The sequence below is a fragment of the Rana temporaria genome, chromosome 5 (genome assembly GCF_905171775.1).
Source record: "Rana temporaria chromosome 5, aRanTem1.1, whole genome shotgun sequence".
Lineage (NCBI taxonomy): Eukaryota > Metazoa > Chordata > Amphibia > Anura > Ranidae > Rana > Rana temporaria.
Genome location: NC_053493.1, coordinates 128840161 through 128860561, shown reverse-complemented (window position 1 = coordinate 128860561; position 20401 = coordinate 128840161). Strand labels below are relative to the sequence as shown.

The following is a 20401-nucleotide window of genomic DNA, read 5'->3' as shown; positions in this document are numbered from 1 at the left end:
GTGACTCTCTGCCTCTCTTTGTCCTTCCAGCCATAGTTATGCGTTCAGGTGTTATGTAACAAAATAGTCGCTGTCACACCGACTGCGTTCAGATGGTATTAAACAGCAACCACACAGTAAGAGCGACTTGGCTCAAGTGTAAAGTAACAAAATAGTCGCTGTCACACCAACTGCGTTCAGATGGTATTAAACAGCAACCACACAGTAAGAGCGACTTGGCTCAAGTGTAAAGTAACAAAGTAGTCGCTGTCACACCGACTGCGTTCAGATGGTATTAAACAGCAATCACACAGTAAGAGCGACTTGGTTCAAGTGTAAAGTAACAAAATAGTCGCTGTCACACCAACTGCGTTCAGATGGTATTAAACAGCAACCACACAGTAAGAGCGACTTGGCTCAAGTGTAAAGTAACAAAATAGTCGCTGTCACACCAACTGCGTTCAGATGGTATTAAACAGCAACCACACAGTAAGAGCGACTTGGCTCAAGTGTAAAGTAACAAAATAGTCGCTGTCACACCGACTGCGTTCAGATGGTATTAAACAGCAATCACACAGTAAGAGCGACTTGGCTCAAGTGTAAAGTAACAAAATAGTCGCTGTCACACCGACTGCGTTCAGATGGTATTAAACAGCAATCACACAGTAAGAGCGACTTGGTTCAAGTGTAAAGTAACAAAATAGTCGCTGTCACACCAACTGCTTTCAGATGGTATTAAACAGCAACCACACAGTAAGAGCGACTTGGCTCAAGTGTAAAGTAACAAAATAGCCGCAGTGACACCAACTGCCTTTAGTTGCTATTAAACAGCACGCACGCAGTAATAGCGACTGCGGTCAAATGCGATTTAACAGCACGCACGCAGTGACACCAACTGCCTTTAGTTGCTATTAAACAGCACGCACGCAGTAATAGCGACTGCGGTCAAATGCGATTTAACAGCACGCACGCAGTGACACCAACTGCCTTTAGTTGCTATTAAACAGCACGCACGCAGTAATAGCGACTGCGGTCAAATGCGATTTAACAGCACGCACGCAGTGACACCAACTGCCTTTAGTTGCTATTAAACAGCACGCACGCAGTAATAGCGACTGCGTTTCTGTGCAATTCAATAGCCCAGTTGCATTAACAGCGACTGCGCTTCTGTGCAAATAAATTGCACACGTGCAGTAACAGGTAATGCGTCTGTGTGTGCAATTAACTAGCACACGTTAAATAACACAGAATAATTATATTTAAAGTAAATCCCTAATGCAGGCAATACAACACGTTAGAGCGCTGCATGTAGAACAATCTCCTGCCTGATAGATAAACTAGCTGAGCTGTACAGTTTATAAATATATTGACAACGCCTAAGGATGTGAATATATTCTCTACAAACTGTACTTTTAACTATACTGACTACACTTCCTACTCTATCTCTCTATCTCTCTCTGTCTGACTGACTGATCTTCTCTAGAACCGCCAACACACTACACTAGGCAGCCGTGCAGGCTGCCTTTTATAGTGGGGGGCGTGTACTAATCCCCCTGAGCCATAATTGGCCAAAGCCACCCTGGCTTTGGCCAATTATGGCTCTTCGTTTTTTGAGCGCTGTGATTGGCCAAGCATGCGGGACATACAGCATGCTTGGCCAATCATCAGCGCTCAACGCCCCAGTGAATTATGGGACGTTTTGCGTCACTCGAATTTGGCGCGAACGACCCGTTTTGTTCGAGTTTCGACGAACGATCGAACGACCGATGTTCGAGTCGAACATACGTTCGAATCGAACGCGGAGCTCATCCCTAGTGGGCAGTTATGCAAAACACCTACTAGAAGTAATTTCTGTCAAAGGTAGTGGCAAATAATGTCAGAGATAACATCCACCAACTATGTACCAGGCAGGCAATAGGTCAATAATATCCCTGCGCATACACAGCCTTCAGTGATAACGGTAATATTCCCATTCATGTGCAGTCATAAATGGCTGGGACATGCAGAGCGATGATACTCATACAGCAGCAATAATCCATGCATGCACAGTAGAAGTTTCAAAATCCGATCTCTACAATGCATGTGTGGATTATAGCCGGCGGCCACGCGCATCGGCTCCAATGCCCGCTTTAGATGTTAAAGGGACCCCCGTACAGGGCCGTCTTTACCACAGGGCAAATGGGGCAGGTGCCCTGGGCCCTGTCACTGTTGGGGGCCCAAAGCAACCCCCTTTAAAAAAAAAGGAGGACCCCAGGGCCCCAGATGGCAACCCCCCTTTTTTTATTTATTTTAAAAAAAAATTAAATTTAATATATTTTATTTTTTATTAAAGGGACAATTTTTTTTTTAGAGGTCTGGGGGTCTCCAGGGGCCCGTAGTTCCCCAGGCCCCCGGATGACAACCCCCCTTTTTTATAAAAAAAAAATATTTTTTTATATATTTCATATATATATATATATATATATATATATATATATATATATATATCTTATATAATATAAATGTTATTATTATTATTATTATTATTATTATTATTATTATTATTATTATTAATATTATTATTAAAGGACCCAGAGGTCCCTAGGGCCCCGGATGGCAACCCCCCTTTTTTTTATAAAAAACATTTTTTTTATATATTATTTCTTTTTTTTCTATTTTATATATATATATATATATATATATATATATATATATATATATATATATATATATATATATACATATATATATATTAAAGGGCTCAGAGGTCCCCAGGGCCCCATGTGGCAAACACCCTTTATTTTTTTTATAAATGTTTATTTTTTTATTTTTGTTTATATGTTTTTTTTTATTATTTTTTTATTAAAGGGCCCAGAGGCCCGGATGGCAACCCCCTTTTTTTGTAATTTATTTTTATTAAAAAAAAAAATATTAAAGGGCCCAGAGGTCCCCAGGGCCCCAGATGGCAACCCCCTTTTTAAAATATATTTTTTATATATATTTTTTATTTCTTTTTTTCTTTTTATTAAAGGGCCCAGAGGTCCCCGGATGGCTACACCCCTTTTTTTATATATATTTTTTTTCTTTATTTCTTTCTTTATTTCTAAAGGGCCCCCTGCTTCTAAATTTGCGGCAGCCCCCCCCGCTTCTCAATTTCAGGCGGCAGCACCCCCCCCCGGTTCTCTGCTCCAGGGGGCCCATGCCTGAATCTGTGTAAGTGGCCCCATAATTCCTGATGGCGGCCCTGCCGCCCGTTAAGCCCCTGTGCTGCCCACAAATCAGGCTGAAAATCATCAGCGGCACGCAGCCAGTGACAGTACTGCTTCCCTTCCCAGTGTTTTAAAATGTACAGCACCCCTGGCTTCCCTTTAGACATGCACTTCTCCCTTCTTGCCACTGGGTGCTGCTTGTATTTAAAAGTGAATTAGAATGTGATTTTATAACATCCCCAGTTTGCTCTTCCCGAGGTTGACTTCTTCATGTCCTGCTCCTCAAGGTATGTCACTGTTTGCTAATCTATATTGTAAATAGAAGTTTTCTGTAGAGTGTGCCCAAAGTCTTTATAATATTTGATGATTCACTGCAGGTCTGGTCAGTGTTTTAAAAAGTTACTCTATTTTACACATGGCATGGCATGGGGTCACAGCACCGTCTGTCCATTCTTCTTTAGCACCATGGGACCCATGCCATGCCATGTGTAAAATAGAGGAACTCTTTAAATCACAGACCAGACCTGCAGTCCAGGCTGAGTAAAGCCTCAAAACACATGGCATTACTGTCTGTATTTAACTGCTTGATGGGCTTATTTTGGGCCTGGCTGGTTCACATGTATGTGTTTTGGCGGCCCACATTTGCGCAGGCACAGCAGCCCATTCATTTGAATAGGCCGCCATGCCTGCGTTTCCTGCAAAGAAAAGCGCATGCCTCATGTAATAGGCTGCGCACACGGCACGTCTATGCCCATCAAGCACTGAAATACAGCACTTAGACGTTTAGGTCACGCTTTTAACAACACAGTGCGTTTGTGTGTGCAAGAACTGCAGGTAAGTAGCATGGTGCAAAAGCAGAATGGATTTCAAGGCAACTGTATTTTTAAAATGCTGAATGCACCTTTTTTCTGCAGGAAACAAAGGCATGACAGCCCATTCAAATCAATGGGCTGTTGTACCTGCACAAATGAGGACCGCCAAAACATACATGTGAACCAGCCAGGCCCAAAATAAGCTGGAGGGGGGCCCAAAAAAAATGTTTGCCCTGGGCCCAAACCATATTAAAGACGGCCCTGCCCCCGTACATCAATGGCCATTTGCGGGAATGAGCCAACCTGCCGCCATATAATGACAGTGGCAGGTCGGCAAGTGGTTAAAGTGTATTTTTTCCTCAAAAAATTGCTGCGCAAAAACCTTTCAACATAAAAAAATGAAAGGTCTCTGTTCAATATATATATATATATATATATATATATATATATATTGTTTAGGAGTTCTAAGTAATTTTCTAGCAAAAAATACAGATTTTTGTTTTATATCTACCTAGAATTCAATTTAAAAATGGAAAACAAAAATATTTCTGACCGTTTACAAGCTCTAAGATGGGTGAAAGACAGTGGCACTACATGGTCAGAGATTTATTTCTTCTACAATTGCATCTTCTCTACTACGTAGTGGATTCATTCAGGATCACCACTGAATGAGGAGTGACTCAAACAAGCCATGCAGTTCAATAATTCCTCCCCTTTATTGTAGAATGCTTGTTGTACAAATTGCCTGTCACTCCCAGCGTGCTCTCTTTTGTCACCAGGCTTTCTGCTAATATTTCCTATTAACTTTCTGTTCCCGTTTCTGATTACGCAGCATGGAGCGACAAAGCTTTGTGTATAAAAAATGGATTCTAAAGGATAAGTGCACATGTTTCTCAAGGGAAGCAATCAGATTTTTATAAGCAAGAACATTTTCCCTCAATAGAAGGACTGAACTTCAGAACTGCCATTAATAACTTGCATACCACATCCTGCTAAAAGCAGTTATTAGATGTTACTTCAGAAATCATACCCATAATACATCCCGCAAGAGACAGTTACTGCCACATGTTACATCAGAAATGCCTTACTACTAGAGTCAGTTATTGAACTAGTTTATGTGACATAAGAAATCCTAGTCATTACTTGCATATCACAGTGCAAAACATTTTTGTATACATATAAAAAATACCTTGGGCCAGATTCACGTATGATCACGTATCTTTGTGCGGGCGTAACGTATCTGATTTACGTTACGCCTCCGCAACTTAGACGGGCAAGTGCTGTATTCTCAAAGCACTTGCTCTGTAAGTTGCGGCGGCGTAGCGTAAATCCGCCGGCGTAAGCCTGCCTAATTCAGATTTGGAACAGGGGGGCGTGTTTTATGTAAATGTTGTGTGACCCGACGTGATTGATGTTTTTCACGAACGGCGCATGCGCCGTCTGTGGAAATCTCCCAGTGTGCATTGCTCCTAATACGCCGCAAGGACATATTGGTTTTGACGTGAGCGTAAATTACGTCCAGCCCCATTCACGGACGAGTTACGCAAACTACGTAAAATTTTCAAATTTCGTCACGGGAACGACGGCCATACTTTACATTAATACGCCACACTTAGTGTGTTCAGATTGTAATAGGAAAGCAGACGGACTAGCAGGAACACCCAGGGATTTCACACAAAGGACATACTACAAAGAGAACAGGATGCTCTTTCATACAAGTACATGGTACAGCAGACACTTATCAGAAATATGAAATGTAACATAAGAGATTCTACTCATTACTTGCATATCACATACTTCAAAAGTATTATGGTGGTACATGTAAGATGCCACACATCTCATGCATACTACATACCACAAGATTATTATTTATAGCAAGGTCCCAGACCTCCTTTAATCTAATGAGGACCTCCAGGGCCAGGAATAGCTGAATTCCTTCTGTATGTGGTGGGTTGTGAGGCATGGTGGGTGCAGAGTTATTACAGTTATTGGGCGCCAGTCTTCTTGAATGCAAAAGAAAGTTTATTTCCTTTAACTATTTTTTTTGGGGGGGGGGGGGAGAGGGTTAGGGCCTTAGGTAGTTGCTAGAATAATTGGTAGACTCCGACTTCAATAGGAGGACAGCCAATCAGGGAAAGGTACAGTGTCCAGCAAGACGCCACATCTGGAATGTTGTCTCATATGGCAACAGTCTTTAACAGTTCCTAACACAAACGTAACAGTTGCTTTCTCTTTCACTACAATCAATCCTTGTAGTTCTTCAGCCTACTGAGCTCCCAGTCTCTCACTAGACCCCCTGATTCATTGCAACTAAATCCCTTGAGCTTCTCCAATCTTGACCGTAGTATCTTCCTCAAGCCTCACCCCCGCTATTCTGATAGGTCCCTAGCTTGGCACTCAAGATACCTCTCAAGCTTCATCCAGGTTCACTGTCACTTCTGGTTCGACTGCAAGCCGCAGTCCCATCCCTGCGCTGCTCTCTTGCTTCTGGATAGGCCCTCAGACAGTCCAGTAGTCAGATGTGCCCGGGATAGGCCAGAATCTCCAGCCTAGCAGCTCGGACAATACAACACACGTCCACCCAGACAGCCATTCAGGTGGCACAGAATACACATCATCTGATTCCGCCCGATTTATATAGAGGCTCTCTCAGCAGGCCAAGGGATTGAAGAAAATCCCTACCCATTGGCTGAGATACCCCATATACCCATAACCTGACCTTGAGTTGCCCTTCTCATATCTAGTACCGCCAAGTAGAGAACAAAAGAAAAATATTTGGACAGCCGCACTCCTGGGAATTCCCGAATTGTCCTTTAATAGTAAAATGGAAATACACTACAATTCACAGTAAAAATAAAAAGTGAGATACACGGCTGATGTTTCGCACTGATGCTCAGTGCTTACTCATGAGTAAGCACTGAGCATCAGTGCGAAACGTCAGCTGTGTATCCCACTTTTTATTTTTGCTGTGGATTGTAGTGTATTTCCATTTTACTATTAAAGGACGATTCGGGAATTCCCAGGAGTGCGGCTGTCCAAATATTTTTCTTTTGTTCTCTGCTATATGCATTGCCAGAACCCGTGGTCTCCAGGAGGCGATTGACCAGCCAAGCTGCTCTATCTGGAGCGATATTTATTTTCTTTAGTACCACCAAGTACCCGGCCACCTAGTGGTAGAAGAGAAAAGTGCAACAAGGCCAAACTTAGGGAGAAATCAATAGATCTCTAACAATCAACCAGGATAATTATTACTGGCAAGTAAATTTGTGAGGAGCAACCCTATCTGAACTACAGGGGGCTACACTAACATATGAAATCCCTCTTAACAGCTGCATATCCTACACAAGAAACAGTACATGTCAAGATGGTGTCTGTGTTCCATGTACCATGATTGACAGTTATTCTATTTGCCATACTATAGAAGGGTAATGCTTTACCACTTTTACAATGGTTAGAAGCTTGCAAAAAAGGCAACTTTCCAAACATGTTATCAAATAACAGATAATTATTAATGCTTTTATGTGTTTTAGTAGCATTATTAACAGTCCTATTACCATTAGAATGTAGGTAAGAAGTACCACCAGGTAGAAGAGTTTGAGCAGCTGCAAGTAATGCAGAAAAATCTGAGCAATTATTGAGACAAAAACAACTTGCATGGTTGGTCAATATTAATTTAGATATAAAAGCTTGGATGAAAATTTTTAGTTAATTTAGACATTTATCAATACGATTTTTTAAAGCTCCAATTCAGCCATTTATTTTAATATTTTTTTATTTTTTTAGAAAAGAGAATGGTTGTAACCAATGTTCTAAGTGTTTGCATATACTGTTGATCCAGGGAATATTCAAATGCCCTAGAGCAGGGGTCTCAAACTAGCGGCCCTTCGGCTGTTGTAAAACTACAAGTATCATCATGCCTCTGCCTGTGGGAGTCATGCTTGTAACAGTCAGCCTTGCAGTGCATCATGGGACTCGTAGTTTTGCAACAGCTGGAGGGTCGCTAATTTCAGATCCCTGCCCTAGAGGATCATGAAGCATATGTTTTCCCCTTTTGGAGCAAAGCAAGCTATATAAGGATTTTTTTCTTGGACTCCTCTGAAAAAATTGTATATGCAGTTTATTTATTCTATTGGTTGAACTCCTTGGACTTGTGTCTTTTTTAAACGGGACTAACTATGTTAGCTTGTTGTTTTTTTTAAGCTACAGTATCTCACAAAAGTGAGTACACCCTTACATTTTTGTAAATATTTTATTATATCTTTTCTTGTGACAACACTTTACAATGTAAAGTAGTGAGTGTAAAGCTTGTATAACAGTGTAAATTTGCTGTCGCCTCAAACTAACTCAACACACAGCCATTATTAATGTCTCAACAAAAACAACAAAAGTAAATACACCACTAAGTAAAAATGGGCCCAATTAGCCATTTTTCCTCCCCGGTGTCATGTGACTTATTAGTGTTATAAGGTTTCAAGTGTGCTCTCTTGTGCGATCAGAAGCGACTCCAGCGGAGAGCATGACGTGGTGCACGTGAAGCACGCACGTCGGAGGGAGGAGCTGCCCGTGAGACGGATTCGACCTGGTCACGGCTGCGGGTGATGAAGGGATCTAGACCCGGCGGAGCTCCAGTGAAGACTGACGAGATGAGGCGAGGGAGTCCGCCGTGCAGTTGGTCCGCCCACCCCGCAGCCAACATCACCCCCCGTTGATCTCCGAGAGCCCTTCGTCCTCCGCCCCCCCCCCTCGCATCTCCCCGGCGGCAGGTGACAGGCGAGGTGGATCGGGGGTGGATCAGCTGGGAAGCTTCCTGCTGCGGCGAGCGGGCTGGATGCCCGCCCCCCCCCCTGCTTTGCTTGCATAGATTCTAGACCACCACAGCTCCAGGGAAAAAAAAAAAAAAACAGAGAAGCACACCCAGAGAAACGGCATGAGGTAATATGAACCCTTTTCTTCATGTTAAAAATGGATTTGTAGCAGTATGTGGACCTTGTGATAAGTGAAGACTGGGTAAGAAAGCGGAGTCCCCATACTTTATGTGCAATACTCTATGCCTCATAAGTGGACATGTGAAAGTTTTACTTTTTCTTTACTCCCTATATTTTCCTAATTTGCGCAAGCACCCATGGTCTCCTCGATTCTAGTCTCATACCTGGTGGATACTCACACTGATACCGACTGGAGGGGGAGGGGTGGAAAAGTATGAGATACCCCCGCTCCACCGTATTTGCCTCTATCAATTGCTGTCTGTTTATGGGGCTCTAGGGGGCATTGCTTGGGTGTACAGGCAATAAATATTGGACGGCCGCTCTTAAAGGGCCTTACCTACCCCGACCGGCTATTGGGGAAAAAAAAAAAAAAAAAAAAAAAAATATATATATATATTTACATATATATCTAAAGGGGTAATAGTGCTAAGGTATCACCTCAGGAGCTTAAGCTTTCAGGACTACAACTTCTAAAGATCTTATACGCCGCGGGAAAAAAAGAAAAAAAACATACTAAAAAAAAAAAACCCTGAGTTACAGGTTGGAAGGTACCAGTCACATAAGAGACACTATTCCCACCTCTGCAGGGCTAGGTAAAATCACAGGAGGGCCAGACCGGAGCACCAGGGTAACACTAGTGTTGCAGCCAACACCACTGGCCTAACCTTGTTTTTCTGCTGGGCGAGCAGAGGTCGATAGAGGGCATAGCGTGCAGCAGGCCCACCTTACCTAAAGTCTTTCGGTACCCCAAGCCGGCTTCTAGAGGTTTCGAGGGTGAAAACCCCCTTAAATCAGGGGGTACGTAGCTCTTACTATCCACCCACCCTAACGTTCCGGGTAGTTCACGGAAACTTTTAAAAATCTCTGGAAATACTGGGAGTCAGAATTCTAGCCGTTTTCCAGAAACAACCAATATCTCCCCCCTAGTATCCACAACTTCCGCCTCACTAAGTTTTGAATAAAAAAAAAAAAAAAAAAATACACAGCGTCAAAAGGAGGAAAAAAAAAAAAAAAGAGAGAAGGGGGGGTGGAGGCCTGCCCCTCTCTGCTCAAACTGGGGAAACGTATCAGAACGACAAAGAAATACAATATGAACAAGTCAACAAGGGGGGCTGTCCCGAAAATCCCTAAAGAGACTTCCTCCGTGAGTACGATCAGACACTACATGACCCCGGACGGGAGCTCAAAGAGCCCAGGCCCGACAAAAAAAGTTGAAAAAACTGGGACTACCAAAAAGGGAGTGGGGGGATTGCCATCCCCAATTGCCGATATCTCAACAGAATCTGACCACGTATCTAACCAAATGGATGACCCCAGCCTGAGCTCCCATGTCCCCACCATGGGGGAAATGGATGTAATGTTAAAAAGGGTGGAGAATGTAATAAGAGAGGAAATTAGTACATTAAGAACTGACTTATTTCATATGTTAGAACGAGTAGAGGAAGTTGAGAAAAGAATAGAAAAGCAAGACCTTGATCTCAGCGAAATAAAGAACCAACACTTGACTATGAAACAAAACCAGAGATGGCTGCAATACAGATTAGAAGACCAAGAGAACCGTAATAGAAGGCAAAATTTAAGAATACGATCAATTAAGGAGGAGAAGGGTGAAGACTTGAGAAAAATCCTCAATGATCTGTTTCTCCCCCTCCTGGATAACGGCACGGAAGGTCCCCTAAAATTGGAATGGGTCCACCGTGTGGGGAAGATCAGAGAGGGAGGAGGAAATTGGCACAGGGACATCATTGCTAGGTTCAGACATTTCGAACATAAAGAGGAGATCTGGTTAAAACTGAGAAGAAAGCCTCCCTTATCCTATGCAGGCACGGAGATTCAGATCTTCACGGATTTGGCATGGGAAACCCTGGCCAGAAGAAGACTCCAAAAACCCTTATTAGAGCAGATGCGTAGGCATAACATAAATTACAAATGGGGCTTCCCGGCTTGTCTGATAGGCCAGAAAGAAGGGGTGTCAGCAAAATTAATATTTCCCGAGGAGCTGGCAGGGTTCTGCCGCAAATTGGATATGCCTGCCGTGGACTTATCTGGATGGGTTGAATAGTTAGTGGATAATTGCTTGGCCCTCGGGGTGTAATCTGGAGGCGCTCCTGGGCGCTGAGGGGTGGCTGGGGAGGGAGAGGGGAGGACTAGGGAGGGGAACGGGGAGGGCGGATCTGTTACCCCACCCATATAAGATCAAATCCCCGGGAAAGTCCTGGGGAAGATGGATGGGAGGGTCGCAGGGGTGCTCCACCTCATCCATAAGAACCGACGGGTAGGGGGTACCAAGGATCCCTACGGTTCAGAGGCGATGTATAGGCCTGGGCAAGGGGGGGGGGAGGGGGGAAGGAGAGGAGGAATGTATTGGCCACGGAGGGAGGGGGGAGGAGGGTGCGGGGGGGGTAAGGGAGAAGGTAATAGGGATTTTTGGCTCCCAAGGAATCTCAAGGGACAGTTTAGCACGAAATGATCTAGGTATAAAATAATGACAGAAGTAAAATTTTTATCCTACAATGTTAAGGGATTAAATTCCGCCGTTAAAAGACTTAAGGTCCTTGCAGAGATCGAACAACTAAGAGCGGATGTAGTATTTGTTCAGGAATCTCATTTAACCATAGACGCGAATATCAAGCTTTTTTCCCCAGCATACCCCACCTGGTTCTATGGTGATTCTATCTCGAAACGTGCTAGGGGCGTGGCAATCGGGTTCACAAGGGGGTTTGGATTCATTTTAGAGGCAAGGATGACAGACCCAGAAGGGAGATTCTTATTCCTAAGGGTAAGGATTGACAATATTGTTTATACCTTAGCAAATATATACGCCCCAAATGTCCACCAAACCCAATACCTAGGGAAAATTCTGGGAAAATTGAATGATTTCGCAAAGGGATACACTATTCTGATGGGCGATTTTAATTTTGTTTTGGATCCGAAAGAAGACAGTACGTTCCGTGGGAGGGAGACAAGAAACGGGCTTCTACAAAGAATTAAACAGAAGATTCATGACCACCAACTAGTTGATGTATGGCGGATCTTTCATCCAAAAGCGCACGATTTCACGTTCTACTCTACCCCCCACGGAACATACTCCAGAATCGACTTCATCTTGGCGGACCATAGGTTGCTGGACTCTATAACAGAGACGGACATAGGAATTATGACGGTGTCAGATCATGCACCAATTTCTATGAAAGTCAAACTTTCTACACAAAAGAGACAGGGGCCGGTGTGGCGTCTAGATGATAGTCTGATACGAGATGAAGGAGGGGCAAGTAGGGTAGAGGCGGAATTGAAACAATTTTTTCATATCAACGATACAGAAGGGATAAACAGCGCAACCCTCTGGGAGACACACAAAGCGTACATTAGAGGAATTTTAATTGCGGAGGGCGCCAAAAAAAAAAAAGAGATGAAAAGTAATGCAAACATCCTGATTAAAGATATAGGGATTTTAGAACGTGAACATAAAGAGCAGGGATTAAAAGAAACATATCTAAATTTAATTATTAAAAGAGATGCTCTCAAGGAGATTATGGAACAGGAAGCGAGAAATAAACTTAACTGTATCTCCAAAGAGAGATACCTATGGGGCAACAAACCAAGCAAGCTCTTAGCCAAAATGGCTCAAAAAGAGAAAGCTAGAAACTACATCGAAAAAATCAAAAGGAAAGACGGGAAAATGGTTTATGCAACCAGAGAAATTGCGGATTCCTTCAAAGGTTATTACGAGGAACTTTATACATTAAAAAACCAAAGGTACCAGGCAGGGGAAAAAGAGGAGAAGATCCGAGACTTCCTAGACAGGGCAGGACTTCCCAGATTAGAGGAGATGGATAGCTTAAATATGGACCGCCCCATAACTGAAGAAGAAATAAAAGTAGCTCTAAACACCACTGCTGGCGGAAAAAGTCCGGGACCGGATGGGTTTTCTTCCCTGTATTATAAGAGATATAGCAACATCTTGATACCGTGGATGTGCAAATACTTCAATGGACTCGGGTCTGAATTCGAAATCAGTAGGGAAGCCACTGCGGCAGTGATCGCATTAATTCTGAAGGAAGGGAAAGATAGTTCTCTCTGTTCGGCATACAGACCTATCTCTCTCCTAAATATAGATACCAAGCTTTTTGCTAAGATTCTTGCGGGGCGACTGAAAGGGGCTATGCACGTCTTGGTTCACCCCGACCAGGTAGGCTTTGTGCCCAACAGAGAGGGTAAAGATAACAGCCTCAGGGCAATCCTTTTGCAGCAGTCCATAAGGCAGAATGTGCCCCCAGGTCTATTTCTGTCAGTCGATGCTGAAAAAGCTTTTGACAGGGTAGACTGGGGGCTCATGATGGAGACTCTAAAGGTTATGGGATTAGGAAACAGGATGTCCCGTTGGATTAAAACACTCTATCACCATCCCACTGCAAAAATAAAAATCAATGGAACATTTTCTGATTCCTTTGAGATGAAAAACGGGACAAGGCAGGGATGTCCCCTGTCCCCTCTTCTTTTCATTCTTTCGTTAGAGCCTCTGCTGTCTACAATTCGTAACGACCCCGACATCAATGGAGTTAGAGTAGAAGGAGAGGAACATAAACTATCGGCCTTTGCCGATGATATTTTGTTCTACCTGACCAATCCGGTTAATTCTATTCCTAAGCTCTCTGAAGTGTTGCAACAATACGGTGCCTTTTCAAACTTCAAAATGAATGTAACTAAATCGGAGATTCTGAATATCAACTTAAACAAAAAGGAGGTGGGACGTGTCAAGGAGATCTGTGCGTTTCCCTGGACCAAGGAACTTAAGTACCTAGGTATTAAATTGGCCAACACAGCCCAGAAGATGTATAAAATAAACTACGTTCCCTTATTAAATGAGATCAAGAGCGAATTAAAAAGAACGGTAAATAAACCCATATCATGGATAGGGCGTATTAATATGCTGAAGATGGTTGTTGTCCCAAAAATTCTTTATAAATTTTTATTAGTTCCCATAGCCCTCCCTCAGCAATATTTGAGAATTCTCAATGCCTTGTTACTAAACTATGTTTGGAAAAATAAGAAGCACAGAATATCCCTTTCCATCTTAAAACAGGGAAAGCCTCTTGGCGGGCTGGCAGTTCCGGATATTAAAAGCTATTATAAGGCAGCGGTCTTATCACGGGCCATAGAATGGGCACGGGATAGGAGGGACAAAAGGTGGGTCCAAATTGAGAAAGCATCAACAAGTAAATATTTGAATAATATTATTTGGATCCCTGCACAACACAGAGCACTAGATCACAAAACACAAGATTTAACACGGGACACTTTAAAGCGGGAGTTCACCCATTTAAAAAAAAAAAAAAAATCTCCCCTTAGCTTCCTGCTCGTTCGGTCTAGGGGAATCGGCTATTTATATTAAAATATGTGCAGTACTTACCCGTTTTCGAGCTGCATCTTCTTCCGTCGCTTCCGGGTATGGGTCTTCGGGAGCGGGCGTTCCTTCTTGATTGACATTCTTCCGAGAGGCTTCCGACGGTCGCATCCATCGCGTCACTCGTAGCCGAAAGAAGCCGAACGTCGGTGCGGCTCTATACTGCGCCTGCGCACCGACGTTCGGCTTCTTTCGGAAAATCGTGACGCGATGGATGCGACCGTCGGAAGCCTCTCGGAAACCTGTCAATCAAGAAGGAACGCCCATTCCCGAAGCCCATACCCGGAAGCGACGGAGAGGATGCGTCTCGTAAACGGGTAAGTACTGCACATATTTTAAAATAAATAGCCGATTCCCCTAGTAATAACGAGCAGGAATCTAAGGTGGAAAAGTGCCCTCTAAGGGTGAACCCCCGCTTTAAGAATGTGGGACAGGACCCTGACACAATTAGAGGGGAAATTTAATTCCCCATTAATGAACTTAAAAGAAAATTCTTACTTTGCACCAGGCGAAATTAAAATTGGAGGGAACTGGATTAAAGTAGACACTGTTCACTTAGGGGATATCATTAAAGACGGAGAAATAATGACCTATGAAGATTTGAGAGCCAAAACGGAATTTTGGAATCTAGATAGGTGGCATTATTCACAGTTGCACCACTTTGTGCGGCACCTCCCCCGCCCATTACGGACGGATGCGGAGCTAACCCCACTTGAGAAGATTTGCAAAACTAAGAATTCAAAGGGCACTATCACTAAATTATATGAGTTATTGGTTAAGATAGGTTCACGGAGTGAAACACCCTTTATAGGTAAATGGGAAAGAGAGTTAGGAATCACAAGAGGGACAAATTGTTTTAAGAGGATTATGCACCTTATCCATGCATCCGCAATCGATATACGAACTGCTGAAATAAACTACAAGGTTTTCTCAGGGTGGTATATCACCCCGGATAAAGCAAACAAATACAAAGCGGATCAGACCGCAGAGTGGTGGCGGGGCTGTTCAGAAAGAGGCACGATGGCCCACCTTTGGTGGTTATGCCCAAAAATTCAAACCTACTGGGACATAATCTTGAGCCAAATCAAGGTTATTACGGGCGAAGACTTAAAGAGAGACCCTTGGGTCGTGCTCTTTCATTGCAGCCCAGAGGGAAAAAAAAAATACAAGCAGTCCTTACTTCCTCATCTTCTAAACGCCGCTAAGAAACTTATACCCAAAATGTGGCAGGAGACGGAAAGTCCACACGTCTGGAACTGGATAGACGAAGTGGAGGAAACGTACAGACTGGAAGAGTTAAAGGTCAGTCATCTAGAGATGATCGGAGAACATAGGGAGAAATGGGAAAAATGGAGAGACTATAAAAAAACTTGGAGTTACGCAGAGAGAGTAAGGTTAAGCTATTAACAGGCCATAGGTAGTAGCATGAAAACAATAGCCTCCTCTTTTATGGTCTTTTCCTTGAGGAATTCATATACTATTAATGATCGATAAATGCTAGAGGGTGCTCTAGTATCCTGAGGGATAAGTCTGAGATTCCTGGGAGCCAAGGGGTGGGGGGGGGGGTGTAAATAATTTAGTGCCATAATAGCATGTTAATGTAATAAGCTATTTTTCCTATTTTTCATTTTGCGAGTTGGCCTAAATGATCTAAAAAAAAAAAAAAAAAAAAAAACCTAAGGAACATAGAATTGCCTACCACATATGATGCAACCCACTATCTGAGACGTAAGAAGCATCAAATCATGAGCTGGTCTCTAAGATTGGACAAAAGCTGAGGTGGTAAAAAAAAAAAAAAAAAAAAAATAAGGTTTCAAGTGTGAATAGGGAGCAGGTGTGTTAAATTTGGTGTTTTCACTCTCACTCTCTCATATTGGTCACTGGAAGTTCAACAGTACCTAATGGCAAAGAACTCTCTGAGGATCTTAAAAAAATGTTGCTCTACATAAAGATGGCCTAGGCTATAAGAAGATTGCCAAGGCCCTGAAACTGAGCTGCAGTACGGTGTCCAAGTCCATACATCGGTTTAGCAGGACAGGTTCCACTCAGAACAGGCCTCGCCGTGGTCGACCAAAGAGGTTGAGTTCATGTGCTCAACGCCATATACAGAGGTTGTCTTTGGGAAATAGACGTATAAGTGCTACCAGCATTGCTGCAGAGGTTGAAGGGGTGGGGGGTCAGCCTGTCAGTGCTCAGACCATACACTGAATCAATATGGTTTGCATGGCTGTCGTCCCAGAAGGAACTCTCTTCTAAAGATGATGCACAAGAAAGCCTGCAAACAGTTTGCTAAAGACAAGCAGACTAAGGACATGGATTATTGGAACCATGTCTTGTGGTATGATGAGACCAAGATAAACATATTTGGTTCGGATGGTGTCAAGCATGTGTGGTGGCAAGCAGGTGAGGCCCGTACACACGGTCGTTCCAAACCGATGAGAATGGTCCGACGGACCGTTTTCATCGGTTCACCGCTGAAGTGGCCTGATGGTCTGATGTGCGTACACACCATCGTTCCAAAAACCGATCGGGTCAGAACGCGGTGACGTCAAACATACGACGTGCTGAATAAAACGAAGTTCAATGCTTCCAAGCATGCGTCGACTTAATTCTGAGCATGCGCGGGTTTTGAACCAATGCTTTTCTGTACTAACCATCGGTTTGGACCGATCGGGCAGCGGTCCATCGGTTCGGTTTTGAAGCATGTTTTAAAATTTTGGACCGAAGGAGAACAGACCGATGGGCTATACACACGGTCGGTTTGGACCGATGAAACTGAACCTCGGTCCATTCTCAACGGTTTTGTCCGACCGTGTGTATGGGGCATGAGGAGTACAAAGACTAGTGTGTCTTGCCCTCATTCAAGCATGGTGGTGGGATTGTCATGGTCTGGGGCTGCATGAGTGCTGCCAGAACTGGGGAGCTACAGTTCATTGATGTAGTGAGAACATGATCCCCTACATTCGGAGACTGGGCCACAGGGCAGTATTCCAACATGATAACGACCCCAAACACACCTCCAAGATGACTACTGCCTTGCTAAAGAAGCTGAGGGTAAAGGTGATGGACTGTCCAAGCATGTCTCCAGACCTAAACCCTATTGAGCATCTGTGGGGCATCCTCAAGCGAAAGGTGGAAGAGCACAAGGTCTCTAACATCCACCAGCTCCGTGATTTTGTCATGGAGGAGTGGAAGAGGACTCCAGTGGCAACCTGTGAAGCTCCGGTGAACTCCATGCCCAAGAGGGTTAAGACCGTGCTGGAAAATAATGGTGGCCACACAAAATATTGACACTTTGGGCCCAATTTGGACATTTTCACTTAGGGGTGTACTCACTTTTGTTGCCAGCGGTTTAGACATAGCTGTGTGTTGAGTTATTTTGAGGAGCATTTACACTGTTATACAAGCTGTACACTCACTACTTTACATTATAGCAAAGTGTAATTTCTTCAGTGTTGTCACATGAAAAGATATAATAAAATATTTGCAAAAATGTGAGGGTGTTCTCACTTTTGTGAGATACTGTATGTACCTAAATCATTGAGGATATTTCCTCCTACTTTCTGTTCTTTACTTTTCCTATTCCAGTCTACTTCTGATGGGGGCAGGAAGTGATCATAAGGCTTTTCAACAGTTACAAAGACTATAACAGAACTGCAGTGAGCAAGGCTACCTGCCGAAATGCGTTAGCCCTCTTTTATCCTTAGGCTCGCGCTGCTGTAAATCACATCCAATGAGGCGACGCGCTGGGGGTTGGGCCGAGTGATACAGTGAGTGGCAATAGCCGCTGGCTGTATCACTTGAGTGCGCCCTCAAGGACTCCACACAATGCAAGCTCGTTCGCATTAAGGTGTGGAGTGCTTGCCTGGAGAAGCAGAGACAGTCGCCGAGGGACCCCAGAAGAAGCGAAACGAGCTGCACAGTGGAGGTAAGTATAACATGTTTGTTATTTAAAAAAAAAAAGTCTTTACAGATCCTTTAAAGCGGAGTTCCACCCAAAAGTGGAACTTACGCTTAAACCACTCCTCGCCCTCTTACATGCCACATTTGGCATGTCATTTTTTTGGTGGGGGGGGGTGGGGGCTTCGTTAGGAGTAGGACTTCCTGTCCCACTTCCTTCTTCCACCCAGGGACCGCTTGGGCGACTTGTAATATCACCTTAGGCGGACTCTCCCTGTAGGCGATTGCCTGGGACACGTGACAGGTCCCAGGCGATCAGCTGTCCGCTCCTAGAGCGCAGGGCGACTCGCACATGCGCAGTGAGTGCCCAGCCGTGAAGCCGAAAGCTGTCACGGCCGGGTGCCCACAGTCTGAATGGAGGCACCGGTGGAGAGGGGGGGAGAAGAGAGATGCTCCGGGTGGCCCCATCACTGGACCGTGGAACAGGTAAGTGTCTGTTTATTAAAAGCCAGCAGCTACACTTTTTGTAGCTGCTGACGTTTAATAAACATAAAAAAGGCTGGAACTCCGCTTTAATGTTTACAGCCTAGATGCCTATGCCTATTGTATGAATAACTATAATATACTTTCTTACTTTTTAATAATTTCTCTCTGACATTTAGGCATTTAATACTGACATAATCCCTGCAAATATTAAATGAAAGTCTTTAAAATAATTTCAAGCTTCATTAAAATTGCAAAATCAGTTATTACTTTTTTTCACATATTTCACTGTGCTGTCATATTTCCACTAACCAGATTTTAATGGGTCTACCGTATGGCAGTTTACCTCGAAAGACAGTGCCTAGACGTGATGAGAAAACTGCTATGGATTTCTCCGTGCTTTGGGACTTTGAGGTATATTATTATTATTTTTTTATTATTATCAGCAAGGGTGTATGTAATTGTCTGCCAATAGTACAGCTTTAGAACTGTGTTCTAAAAGGAACCAGGGTAGTTCTTTATAGCATGATAGAAAAACAATTACAATACTATTGTGAGATTTTAGAAACAACATCTAAAGTAAGTGAGGTTGTGAATTAACTTGTCAAGTTAATAACATCATAATAAACTACACAGTCTGCTCTGTAAGAGCTGTGTAATTGTCTCCACTAAATATCACCTTATGCTGCTGCTGAGTTTATCAACCTCCTCAATTTACAGGCATATCTTTGAGAAGCAGCTTAGCTGTACAAAAAAAATGTTTGAGAAAGTACATGATATATGATATTTTCATGTGTTCAAATTCCGCAGGGTTATGCCAAATATTCTGTTTTGTTTTATGGTTTCTACAATAATCAACGTACAATCGGATGGTTGAAATTCAGACTGCCACTTTCCTATTTTATGGTCGGTGTTGGTGTTTTTGGATACAGTCTCATGGTTGTCATTAGAACGTAAGTAATAATAATTTATATTTGACAGAGAATAATAGATTCGAAGAAGGTACTGCTGTTTATTTTTTTTAGCAAAATTAATACATTTGAAAATAAGTATCACGCCCTGTACACACGACCGGCATTCCCGTCAGGAAAAAAAACATTGGCCCAGATTCAGGTAGATTTTTTTACGTAGGCGCAGGGCACCGTTTTTGCCCTGCGCCCCCGCAAATTTTCTTCGCTACCCGCGATTCACGGAGCAGTAGCTCCGTAAATTGCCTGGGCGCTCCGGCAAAATGCCCGGCGTAAGAGCGCGCAATTTAAATGATCCCGTAGGGGGCGGGAATCATTTAAATTAGGCGCGTTCCCGCGCCGAGCGTAGTGCGCATGCTCCGTCGGGAAACTTTCATTGCGGTAAATGACGTCGCAAGGACGTCATTTGCTTCAAAGTGAACGTGAAACGACGTAAATTTCAAATTTCGCGACGCGGGAACGACGGGTATACTTTAGCATTGGCTGCCCCTGCTATAGAAGGGGCAGCCTTACGCAAAAAACCGACGTGCGCAAACGACGTAAACTGCGTACGCAGGGCTCGCGGTGGGTAGTGAATCGGCGTTAGTATGCAATTTGCATACTATACGCTGATCACTACCGGAACGCCACCTAGCGGCCTGCGTAAGAATGCAGCCTAACATATGAGGGCATAATAGCCTTA

General features: G+C 43.6%; 1 protein-coding gene across 1 annotated transcript in view; it reads left to right on the top strand.

The window, feature by feature from the left end:
- Nucleotides 1–20401, top strand: part of TMC2 (transmembrane channel like 2) — a 170149-nt gene that overhangs the window by 68078 nt on the left and 81670 nt on the right. The window contains exons 6-7 of the mRNA XM_040354395.1: nt 19067–19165; nt 19562–19704. Of these exons, the coding sequence (XP_040210329.1) occupies nt 19067–19165; nt 19562–19704 (242 nt within the window). The remainder of the gene's footprint in view (nt 1–19066; nt 19166–19561; nt 19705–20401) is intronic.